This window comes from Hirundo rustica, chromosome 4, assembly GCF_015227805.2.
Source record: "Hirundo rustica isolate bHirRus1 chromosome 4, bHirRus1.pri.v3, whole genome shotgun sequence".
NCBI classification, from domain to species: Eukaryota; Metazoa; Chordata; class Aves; order Passeriformes; family Hirundinidae; genus Hirundo; species Hirundo rustica.
This window is the reverse complement of record NC_053453.1, coordinates 3,129,317-3,141,466: the sequence shown is the minus strand read 5'-3', so window position 1 is coordinate 3,141,466 and position 12,150 is coordinate 3,129,317. Positions and strand designations below refer to the sequence as shown.

Genomic DNA, 12,150 nt, shown 5'->3' with positions numbered 1-12,150 from the left:
TTTGGAGGTCTTTTCCAACCTAACTGGTTCTGTGATTCTGTGACATGGCCCTTCACTCTGAATGGAAAGGAGGGTTTGAAGAGAAAAGTACAGGCAGCAAGGGTAAATAGGAAGGCATTTCCTCTTCAGGTGTCCCTTTTCTTCTGAGAAGGTCGACAAGGCTTGGATGGCAGTAAAGGAGACAAACCCGAAGAGGTCAGTGGTGTTGGAAGTGAAGGGAGTAGCTATTCACATAGGCAGTGGGTATTCAAAGAGAAACTCTTCATTTGACAGTGCTGTCTTTTAGATGACTTTGATACATGAAAACACAACTTGGTTTTAAAAGTGGGCTTTTATGTTCAATGTGAAAGTACCTGTTAGTTTAATGCATGCTTTGCAAACAGAGATATGCTCTAGGACTACTTCTCATATTTTCCATTTTATGACCTGCCATACAATCCCTTCATATAGAAAATTCTGGCACCACCACTGGCGCTGAGAAATTTTTACATGCATTATGTAGGAGTGCTCCTCTTGTGCCACATGAGCAGAAGCTGTGGCCTGGAGTGATCTGTGATACTCACTGCACTTCTTGGGGCTAAAGATGGACAGGTTTGGACTCTCTGTCTGCAGCCATGTTCCAGGGTGCACACTGAGACAGCTGGGGGTGTTCAACCTGGAGAACAGATGAGTCCAGGGAGACCTTGGAGCTCCTTCCAGTGCCTAAAGGTGCTCCAGGAGAGCTGCAGAGGGACTTTGGACATGGGCAGGAAGTGACAGGACAAGGGGGAATGGCTTCCCACTGCCAGAGGGCCGGGTTAGATTAGCTATTAGGGATACATTGAATAGGTTTGTTAGTTATTGTGTACATAATGTGTAACTTCACAGGATCCCATCCAGGTACACAACAGATAAGTAGTTCCTCAGAAATCAAAGGAGGTTTAATCTTACAAAACTTTCAATAGGTGTAGCCTTTGTATCCAAGGGCTAAGATGGTTAAGCAAACATCTAATACCGACCTAATTTCTTAACCTGACTTTGGATGTGAAAATAACACATGAAAATAAATATTTGGGTTTTGAAAATTTAACTTTCCTCTCTTCTAATAGCTCCCAGCAAGATAAAGCACTTAGACTAGTGAAAGTAGTCTTTTTTTTTTTTCTTTTTTTTTTTCTTTTTTTTTTCTTTTTTTTTTCTTTTTTTTTTTTCTTTTTTTTTTCCTGGATTAGCATTTAATTTAAGACAGGAAACTCCTAGCAGGTCCTCCTCTGAGATTTGGGAATGAGCCTCATGTCTTTGATCATCATTTCCCAGGAAAGAACCTCTCCCTGCAGGGTGAGATGAAGAGATGTGCATTTTCCCTGGATGAGCAGCTGGAGATTGGCCTGGCAGCACTACAAACAGAACGCGTTTCATTCAGAACTGCACAGAGTACATTTGCTGTCTACATGGGAGAGATCCAGTAGCTCCCATGTGTCCAACCCACCAGATGGGGATGACATCTGCTTTACCCAAGGGATGGCAAAGCACATGAAAGCAATTCCCAGGCTGCCTTCCCAATCAGCAGCCAAAGATATTCCTGGGTGGACCAAAGGAGTTTTGTCCAGCAGAGGCCAAGTTATGCCAATGTCTTAATTTTCTTGTTTCCTCCTCTTCCAGAAGACCACTTGACAAATGGTTCATTTAATGCAATCTGAAGCCTGGTTGTTATTGGAAAAAGACTAAGCAAGCTGCATGATCCAACACTTTGCAGTGAAGTGAGTTTAGCTCCCAGCGTCTCTTCACAGCTCACAGCAAAAATAATTTTTCCTTGCTGTCTAAAATCCCTGTGACACACTGGAGCTCAGAGCTCTCCCCAAAGATGGACAGACTCAGAGCAAACTGCAAAATTACCCCTCCATGTCAATGCAGCTGCATCTTCCCAGGGAACAGGGGTGGAACAATGGCCACGGACCAGCTCTGGGCTCAGCAAATGGCTGCATCCCTATTCCCCATTCACATCAGGCTCAGCAGAAAACAGAGGCAATCCCAGATGAAGGTGCCTGGCAGCATGCTTGTGGAGCTGGAGCAGCCCTCTGCACAGCTCCAAGCTGGGCTCCTGTGAGAAGCACAGAATCATTTCTGTTGGAAAGGGCCTCTGAGATCATGGAGTCCAACCTTGGACCAATCCCCACCTGGTCGACTGGAACTTGGCACTGACTGCCACCACTTCCACTCTCCAGGGACTGGGATTCCACCACATCCTCAGGCAGTCCTTTCCAATGTTGAATCACCCTTTCTGTGAAGAAATTCCTCCTGATGTCCCACCAGAATCTCCCCTGGTGCAGGTTGAGGCCTTGTCCTCTCATCGTCTCACTACTAGCCTGGGACAGAATGCTGACCCCCACCTATCTACACCCCCTTTTCGGGGAGCTTTAGAGAGAAATAATCTCTCAGAGCCCCCTCTTCTGGGCTAAAGAACCCCAGTGTAGGGCGATCCAAGAGATGGGACTGATTGCTCAGATGCAAAAAGTTGGTTTATTGATCACAGAACTTCAGGATATATACCTTTCCAGCTGTTACTAAAAATTACTGCTCACTTAAGCAATAATAGCAGATGTAGCAAGCCTATCTTATATTTCTTAATATCATTGCTCAACTATAGGCAAGCAGAGACCCGTACAAGTGTATACGACCTCACATAAGCTAAGCATAATCAGCATATCATTATCTTCTGCTTCCCTCTTCAGGGTACGGTCTGCCATGGCTGCACTGCCTGCCAAGGGCCTACCAATGCTAACCTGTGCACTTCTGTGATGAGCTGAGCTGAACTCTCAGTCCTGCTCTCTGGCTGCATCTCTACACCCAGCTGCCTCAGCTGCTCCTCACAGGCCTTACCCTCCATGGCCTTCCCCAGCTTCATGGCCTTTCTCTGCACTGGCTGCAGAGGTGACCTCGGCCCATGGATCCAGCCTGTCCAGATCCCTCTGCAGAGCCTTCCTGCCCTCCAGCAGGCTGAGTCTCCCACCAAAGCTGCTATCATCCGTGATCTTCCTGGGGGTTCACTGGATCCTTTCATCCAGATCATCAGTAAAGGTATTAAATGGGACTAGGCCCAACACTGATCCCAGGTGGCCACTGCTTGTGGCTGGATGGCAGCTGGATGTGGCACCATTCACCAACATTCTCTGGGCCTGGACATCCAGAGAGTTCCTGTCCCAGCCAAGAGAGCACCTCTGCAAACCGTGGGCTGACCGCTTTTCCATGAGAATGCCATGGGAGACTGTGCCAAAGGATTTGTGGAAGTCCAGGTAGACACTTGCTCAGCCTCCCCCCTCATCCACTGGGCTGGTCATCTGGTCATTAAAGGAGATCAGGTTTGCTAGGCAGGACGTGCCTTTCCTAAATCTCTGCTGGCTGGGACTGATGCCTTGGTTATCCTGTATGTGCCATGTGACCACACTCAGGACAATCTGCTCCATAACCCTTCTGGGAAGCGAGGCCAGGTGGACACGCCTGTAGTTGCCCAGATTCTCCTTGCAGCCCTTCTTGTGGCTGGGTGTCACAATGGCCAAACTCCAGGCATCTGGAACGTCCCCAGCACTGATTAGAAGTGATGGAAAGCAACAGTGCTCATATCTGAAAGAAGGCAGAATCCAAGGTGATCCTATTCTCTCTTGGGCTACCCATGTATTTCACAAGCTTGCTGTGGATGGCAGGGCATTTCTGATTCCTGCCAGTGGTCAAGGTCCTGGGAAGAGCCTGGGAAGCTGATAGCGGTGGCACTGATGGGCTTGGTGAGTTGGTTTTGCACAGTTTGGTTTTTGGTTGCAGGGATGCCACAGAGGTGGCTTCTGTGAGAAGCTGCTAGAAGCTTCTACCACGTCTGGCAGATCCAGTGCCTGATGGCTGTGAAGATGCATGCAGCTGGCCACAGCCAGGCCAATTAGCGATGTTGCTAATGTCTTTGTAATAACATATTTAAGCAGAAAATCAAAACAAATTTGGGTGTGCAGTTTTAATTCCAGCCAGAGAAGTGGAGGAGTTGAGAGCATGTGAGGGGAACAACACAGAGACACCAGGGGAAGTGGAATAGGAGGGGAAGGAGGTGCTCCAGGTGCCTGAGCTGAGATTCCTCTGCAGGCCATGGTTAGACCATGGTGAAGCAGGTGGTTATCCTACAGCCCATGGGGATGCAGAGATCCACCCGTAGTCCATGGGGGAGTTGCCCACACCAGAGTAGGTGGATGCCTGGAGGGGACTGTGATCCAGTGGGAGACTGGGTGGAGAGAGGCATCCCCTGCCTCAAGGCTGCAGCAGCTTCTCCTTTGAGGATTGCACCTTTTGGAAGAATGACCCATGCCACAGCACTTTTGGGAGCATTGTGTGCCTGTGGCAGGGACTCATGTTGCAGCAGTTTTGGTTGGACTGCTGCTCGTGAGAGTGGAGTCTTGCTGAAGAATTTCAAGGAGAACTGTCTTCCATGGGAGGAACCCCATGATGCAGCAAGGGTGGAACTCCTCTCCCTGAGCATCAGAAGAAAGACCAAATTCCCAACACTCTGTCTCCCTGTGCAGTTGGTGGGAAGGAGGGAAGAGTTGGGAGAAGAAAAGGTGTTTTAGGACCTATTTTTCTTCTCATTATCCTCCTCTGATTTTGTGAGTGATATAGTCCCTTTCTATCTCTAAGTTGAACCTGTTTTGCACAGGGTGTATTTTCTCTAAGTCCTTATCTCAACTCATGAGCCCTTCATCAAAATTTTCTCTCTTCTCTGTCTACCTGTGGCAGGGGAGGGTGAGTGGGCAGCTTTTGTGGGTGCCTGGTGTTTGGCCAGTGTCAAACCTTGACAGTTGGTCAAGCAGCCAGTAGTTCCAGAGCCTGGAAAGCAGGGATAGAGAGTCATGGGATGATCAGTGGTGAGGATGAGTGTGGTCTCAAGCCACAGCCAGTGTGCCGAGGTGGGTGAGAGAGTTAGAGGGATCCCCCTGAGGTACAGCAGAGATGTCTTCAGAGGTGCTTCAGCCTGAAATCACATTGAGGCTTTCATGCCATCATGGGCTGTGTCAACATTTGACCCCAGGAGAAAACATTCATCCAGGCAGAGGATCGGGGATCACAGGAGATGTCCAGACAAGGGAGTGAAAATGATGTCCTCACTTTGTACTCCTAAAAAGCAAACTCTTCTCCTCAGTGTCTGTGCAGCCCAGCTGGCACAAGGCAGGGCTCTTGCTGCTCTGGCAGCGGGAGCTGACAGGAACAGAACTCCAGGGTGCTCCCAGGCAGTGCCCCATGTCTGTGCTGGGATCTGGTTCCCTCTGCTCAGGTGTGCAGAGCCCCCAGAGCTGCCCCTGGGGAATGGGCCTGGCCTGTGGCTGCTGGCCCAGGTGGGGCTGGGTGTTGTCCAGGATCCTGCAGCACATCAGGCAGCCTTAGTGAGGTTCTCCAAACCTCAGGGCAGCTGCAGTGGCCCAGGGTGCATCTCTTTATACAGCTGAGGCAGGCCTGGAGCTCTGCTGGCTGCAGTCAGAGCTGGGACCCCAGCACAGTTGGAGACACCTGAATGGGGCTGCCTCACTCTGCACCTCCACCAGAACCTATGTTTAGTGCAGCTCCCAAACAGGTTGGTCCCGGCTGAGCAATGAGACCCCGTAGGACAATGAGCAACAACTCCTGAGCTGAGAAGTCCAGTCCCAAGCTGGCACCTCTGGTAGTGGCACAGCTTGCATGAGCTGTTGGCACCCTGGCCCACTTCATTCATGCCCATTCTTCAGAGAATAACTTGTGTCTGATGCTGACACTTGTGGCATCTTTAGATTGCATTTGGCCAATCAATGTCCTGCAAGGGTGCTGTGGGCACTGGGACATTACTGGTGGTGGTAGAAATTTCAGTGAGACACAACTTGGGGTCTATATAAGACATGACACTTCAATCCAGCACTGCAGCAAATAACTTTTATTGTAAGCCCTTGCAGACTCAATGATGTGGCACACATTGATCTTTTACAACCATTGAATACATTGGCCCAAATCAGTTTCCCCTAAATCTGCAGAACAGCTTCAGAAGCAGAGCAGAGCATGAAGGTGTCCAAGCAGTGCATCCCAGGAACCGAGCTTTGGCTGCTCAAAGCTTTCTGTATATCTGATGCCAAAGCCTGCCTGTCTGATACATCAGGTGCTGCTCTCAAGATGCAGTTTCCAAAGCAAGCAAACAAAAGCATGTCCCAGGATCACAGAATCACTGAATTGTTGTGTTTTGGAGGGACTTCTCAAGATCTTCTAGTCCAGACTCCAGTCTCAAGCAAGATCAGCTCAAGCAAGTTGTCCAGAATCATGTATTGTTGGGGTTTGGGTATCTCCAGACACAGAGATGTACAGACAAGATCTCTGGGCAACATGAGGCGCCCTAGTCCCACAGCCTTCCTAAGGAGGTGAGGGACAAGTCAACTGCACACTCTCGGGGACAGCTAAGGAGGACAGGACTCATTGCTGAGTGCTCTCTCCTGAGATGGGCAGCAAAGGGAACTGTCACCGAGACACACAAAGCAGTCACACACAGACAAGAGATTTTCGCAGAGGTCCTTCCAATCCAGCTCCAGCCGAGAGAGCGGAGAGAAGAGCCCTTTGTTTATTTTTTACTTTTTATACATTTGTGGGTCTGGCAGAAGATTGGCTTTTTGGGGTTTCCACCCCTCAGCCTCAGTGGCCAGACCAATTGTCAGTTACAATTGTTTTCAGGTTAGAAATATGCAAACAAAGGACAGAGAATGAAAAACAAAGGATTTGTTTATGTTACATCTGTGGGAAAAGGTAGAAAACTGCTCTAATATTCTACAGTAACTAAAAGATCTGACTCCATTTCAAAAGGCTTTAAAAACTCAGAAAAACCAGGGTAACAGCAAAGCAGCTGGAGACTGTGCCCACATCTTTGTGCCTTTGAGCAGAGGAGGAGGTGCTCTGAGGGACAGAGCTGGAAACACACCAGAGAAGGAAGCAGCACAGATGCTGCACAGGACATTTGTCCCTCTCTACTCTGCTCTGCTGGGACCCCACCTGCAGTGCTGCCTCCAGCTCTGGGGCACCCAGAAGAAGAAGGATACAAAGCTGTTGGAGTGGAGTCCACAAGAAACCGTGAAGGTGCTGTGAGGGCTGGAGCATGTCTGGTGTGGAGAGAGAGTGAGAGAGTTGGAGATGTTCAGCCTGGAGAAGACTCCTGGGAATCCAGTGCCTAAAGGATCCCTAAGAGGGCTGGAGAGGGTCTTTGGACAAGGCTATGGAGTGATAGCATAAGAGGGAATGGTTTCACACTGATGAAGGGCCATGTGAGATGGGATCTTCTAAAGAAGTAAATTCCCATGAGCAGGCTGTGGTTTGAGCAAAAGTTACCCTGAGATGATCGGACTGCCTCATCCCTTGAAGCATTGAATGCCAGGCTGGGGAGGGCTTGGAACAACCTGCTGTAATGGAAGGTGTCCCTGTCCATGGCAGGCAGGTCAGAATGAGATGATCTATAAGGCTTTAAGGTCCCATCAAAACCAACCCAATCTGTGATTCTGTGATTCTATGACATATGGCAAAAGCCCCATAGCCTTTTCCATCCAGGATGTGAGGCTTATTTCCGGGGACAGGCTTTGCTGAACAGAGTAACCGTTTCCCACTCGTAGATCTCAGTCAACCTGGCCTCCAGCTCCCCCAGGCTGAGGGTCCGGATTTGGTCGTGGTCATTCTCAGCGATGGCTCCCCAGGCCTTTGTGGGATGTGTGCCCACCAAGCAGCAGGCAGCTGTCCAGATGTGGCTGGGTCTGTTAATCCTCCCTTGAGCGACGTAGGTGTTCCCAGGCACAGCACCCGTGATGACGTAGGTGGTTGTACAGCCCTTGCTCTTTTCTGGCATCCTTGTAAACTCGTAGTGTTTCCACTGACCAATGTACAAACTGCTGTCCTGGGGCACTACGTTGGTGAGGGTGAAGGTAGCCTTCCTGCTGTCTCTGCTATCATGATGGCCACTGGGGTTCAAATAGCCACGTTCCAAACCAAGCAGTTGATTGTAGTCTTCAAGAACAGCCTGGCTCGCTTTGATTTGGTCTAAAGTGAAATTGTAGTATTCTACGAGGACCAACTCAGTTTCCATGTCTTTAAGATCGTTGTCACCTATCAGCTGGACAGGGAAAGAGAAAGAGGTGTTAGAATGGGGAATGGGAGTAATGGAGAAGACTGCCCTGGAGCAGAAGACTCTGGTGGTCAAGATCCCATTTTTTGTCATCTCAGTGTACCAAAATGTATGAATCTGAGAGAAATCATACACATGCCCCTCCTGAATGCTCCACAACAGCTTTAAAGAGAAAGCAGCTCAGAATCTGACTGCTCTCCTTTTGACTTGTGCCCTTTGTGATCCAGCCTGTAGCCTGTGCTGGGAGCATGGATGGATGCATGAGACAAGGAGCATTTTCCACCTCTAGGATTGAAAGGTGACTTTGGTGAGAAATCTCCCCTGCCAAATCTGCTTCCCTTTCCTCCTGTCTCCACGGCCCAAATCTGCTCAGAGCTCTCTCTGGATCCCCTCATGCCATGCTGTGATTCTGTGACTCTCTTGTGTTGTTGCTACGCACAGAAGTCTATCCCACTGCTGGAACACCAGAGGTTGCCTCCCCTAATCCCATACACAGGGAGATGTGTCTGGAAATCATTCCTGGAGCTGAGGTTTCCCTGGGAGTGCTACAGTTTGTTCAAGGTTGAACATTTTTGCTCAGGTAGCAAAAAGATCTCAGTGTAAATGGAATCTGTTACAGCAGGGTTAAGAATGTGTCTCAGAGCTAATCTGGGCCAGGGACCGTCTTCTGCAGCATCACTGAAAATAAATTACAAATGATCAGCCTCTGAGAGGAGACGATATTCCCAAAGTGTCCTAAGGAAGTTAAACCTTCCAAAAAGGTCTCTGGAGAAAGCTAACAAAATCCAAGATTTTTGGGGGTGGCCAGGATCCAAGGTCCAGGAGGAAAATGCCAGGTTGGATAGGGCTTGGAGCATGCTGGGACTGGTGGCAAGGGGCCTGGAACATGCAGGGGAGCTGGATTGAGATGGTCTTTAAGGTTCCTTCAACAGACACTATTCTATGACTCTACAAAAAGAGAGAAGACTTTAATCCCTCACTTTTGTGGAGGCTGTAGTGGTGCAAGACCAGATTAGTTGCTTGAGATCCTGTGTCTAATGAGATACAATTAATATTGGTTTCCTAAATTCAACATCTTTTTGTTGATCTTTAGGGAAACATATTTAGCCTTCCTCTGGAGTAGGGCATGTGGCTTCCTTCTCTGGATCACCTTCCCCCAAATGCCTCCCTGCTACTCTGTCCTTAGCAATGCCAGGAATTGCCTCTTTCTCACATCTGCAATTGGTCTGACCTGTTCTACTGAAGTTTGTCTGAGAGACATTTGGGAGGGCTCTATAGCTTGTAGAGTCCTGTCTGTCAGCTGGATCCTTCTGGACCAAGCCTGAGCCAGAGGTGCTCAGGGGTCCCTGCCCATGGATGAAGATCATGGCCTTCTGACTGGACTGACATGGATGTTCCTCACTTTTCACTGCCTGAAATGTCACTCCAGAAATCTCTCCGCAGTTAACCTGACCCTTGCATCTTCAGTGCCTTTTCCCCTGAGCCTTTGTTCCTGGGCCATCTCACTCCCTTCTGAGTTTCTCATGATTTCTCTTATGTCACTCTCAAAGGCTGTTTGACTCTTCACTGGGAGCAGATAAATTCTGTCAGGGGTGCAGGACAACTCAGGGCAAAGTGGGGACCAGATCCCAGCAGGACTCTTGGGCCCTCAGGTGCAGCCTCTCTTGGATGCCTTTCCCCCACCACTTGGTCACCCAGCACAGCACAGGGCACAGGGATGGGATTCATTGGGCTTTGTCATGTAATGCCAAGCAATTGGATTTGCTGTTCCTGTCAGGCCAAGACAGAAAACTGGGCACCTTTGGGATGTGATTCATCTCATTCTCCTGCTGATATCTGAGATGCAGAAGAGGAACCATGTGGTGTAGGTGTTTGAAGTTCAAGGAGAAAATTCCCATCCAGTGTGTGTCCATTTGCATGTGTGTAGTGGGGAATAGAAGTGGTAATTGAAATGCTGCAGCTCATCTCTGAGGGGCTGGAGGGTGATGTGCTGTAATGTGATGAGATGTGCTGTGATGTGACAGACACTCACCTGGGGCTCAAGATACCACGACAAATCATGTATCCTTTCACTTATAGGCTCGTAGATGTAAGCAGAGTAGACTGGAATTCTCCTGTCTCGGTCGTACAGGGTGGCATAGTGATAGGAGCTGTTGTAACACTGACAGATCCAGGCTGGGTTCTGTGGATTCAGGGCATCACTTGGGCTTGTTCCCTCATAGAAAAACTGAGGACAATGTTGAAAGGATGTCATCACCTCACTGTGTCCCACCCAGAGGCTGCTGGCCAACACCTGCAGCAGCAGCAGCCACAGCATCGTGGCAGGATTTCAGTGAAGGGCTCTCGCTCCCCTGGAAGGCAAATGCAGAGGGACACTCAGCTTAGAGAGAGCTGGTCAAGGCCTAGAGCGTTTGTGTGCAGAGGAGCAGAGCTGTCAGAGGAGGGGATCAGGAGAGACCAGAAAAGCAGTCATTTCTGTTCTCCAGGATATGGAAAAATCATGAGGGCAATAAGGGTGAAACCTAAACCAGGGTTTAGGTGCCCTGAGCAGGCAGCAGTGGGAGAAGTCAGCCTGTAGGAGGAAGGAACCAAACCCACCAGGAATGTCATCAGCTCTCACATTAATGTTAACTTGCAACAGAGGTACAGCGCTGGGACAAGCTCACCTTTTCCCACCTCCCACCTGCATGACCCACTCCATGAGATTAAAATCTATCCACCTAACTTAATATCCAACTTAATAGATATAGAGAAAACACCTACCGAGAGAAAGAGCAGCACAAAATTCTGTCCACAGGCCCAGTGTGCCAGAGGACCCTCAAAATGCCTCTGCTGGAGTCTCAGATTCCCTGAGTTTATATGCTCTGCAGGAGGAGACCGTTGTTCGATTTCCCAAGCAGAGATTAGAGTGCTGACCACACTTCTGGTTTTCTAGAGGGTTTTGCAAAATCATGGGTGGAGGTTTGGTACTCAATAATTTCCTGCTTCCTTCTTTTTAAACAGTTTGATGTTGATTTTCCAGTGAGCTGGCTTGAGTTTCATTCCCAAACCATTCCTTCTTTCCTTGCTGTCCTGACTGATGGAAAATACCCAGTTATAAATTTGCCTCTTCCCATAAACAGGGAATTCCACATAAAAAAATAAGTTTTCTGGGTTGTTTTTAAGGAGTTTGTTCATATCTTCCCTGAAATTGATTGACCGTTTTTTCATAGTTTCTGTAATATTTCTCCAAAATTTGCAGACTTGGAGCAAGGTATATCAGGATCAGTTAACAGGGTCTGGTGACTTCCTTGATCATTTCATCAATGCCACCAGCTGCAGCTGCTGCTGCTCCAGCACCTACATGTGTTTCTATTCCCAACAGAACAGCTCTGGTGACATTAGATGGACTGGCCTGTCTCTGAGAACACTCAGATATTCACAGGTTGCTCTTCTGTAGCCTCCCATTACATCATTCCTATGGCCAGGCTACAAATCTTCTCCTGCCTGAATGCCATGGCTTTGTAACAGCTTCATCCCCAGCAGCCTGGGAAGGAGAAGGCTCTGGGGATAGCTCAGAGCACCTGCTGGTGCTTCAGGAGTCTGCAGGAGAGTGGAGAGAGAGACTTTGGACAAGGGCATGGAGTTGATTGGTGTGCTGGGTACAGAGTTAATTTTCTTGACAGTGGCAGGTTGCGGGCTGTGTTTGGAGTTGTGCTGAACACAGAGCTGATAACACAGAGATGTTTTTGTTACTGCACAGAGCCAAGGCCTTTTCTGCCTTTTGTACTGCCCGGCTGGCAAGGAGGCAAGGTGGTTGGGAGGAGACACAGCCAGGATGGGTGACCCCAGCTGGCCACAGGGATATTCCAGACCATGTGACATCATGCTGAGCATATCAGGTGAAGGGAAGAAGGAGGAAGGAGGGGACATTTGGAGTGGACGGTTTTGTTTTCCCAGGTAACTCTTAGTGGGATGGGACCCTGCTGTCCTGGCGGTGGCTGAACACCTTTCTATCCATGGGAAATGGTGAAAGAATTCCTTGT

General features: G+C 48.9%; 1 protein-coding gene across 1 annotated transcript; it reads right to left on the bottom strand.

Annotated features, from left to right (window-relative positions):
* Positions 1 to 7,567: 7,567 nt before the first annotated feature.
* Positions 7,568 to 10,442, bottom strand: LOC120751500 (endonuclease domain-containing 1 protein-like). Its single transcript, XM_040061434.1, has 2 exons — positions 10,158 to 10,442; positions 7,568 to 8,113 (listed from the first exon to the last, which is right to left on the bottom strand). The coding sequence occupies exons 1-2, from the start codon at positions 10,440 to 10,442 to the stop codon at positions 7,568 to 7,570; spliced, it is 831 nt and encodes a 276-aa protein (XP_039917368.1).
* Between the last annotated feature and the right edge of the window lie 1,708 nt (positions 10,443 to 12,150).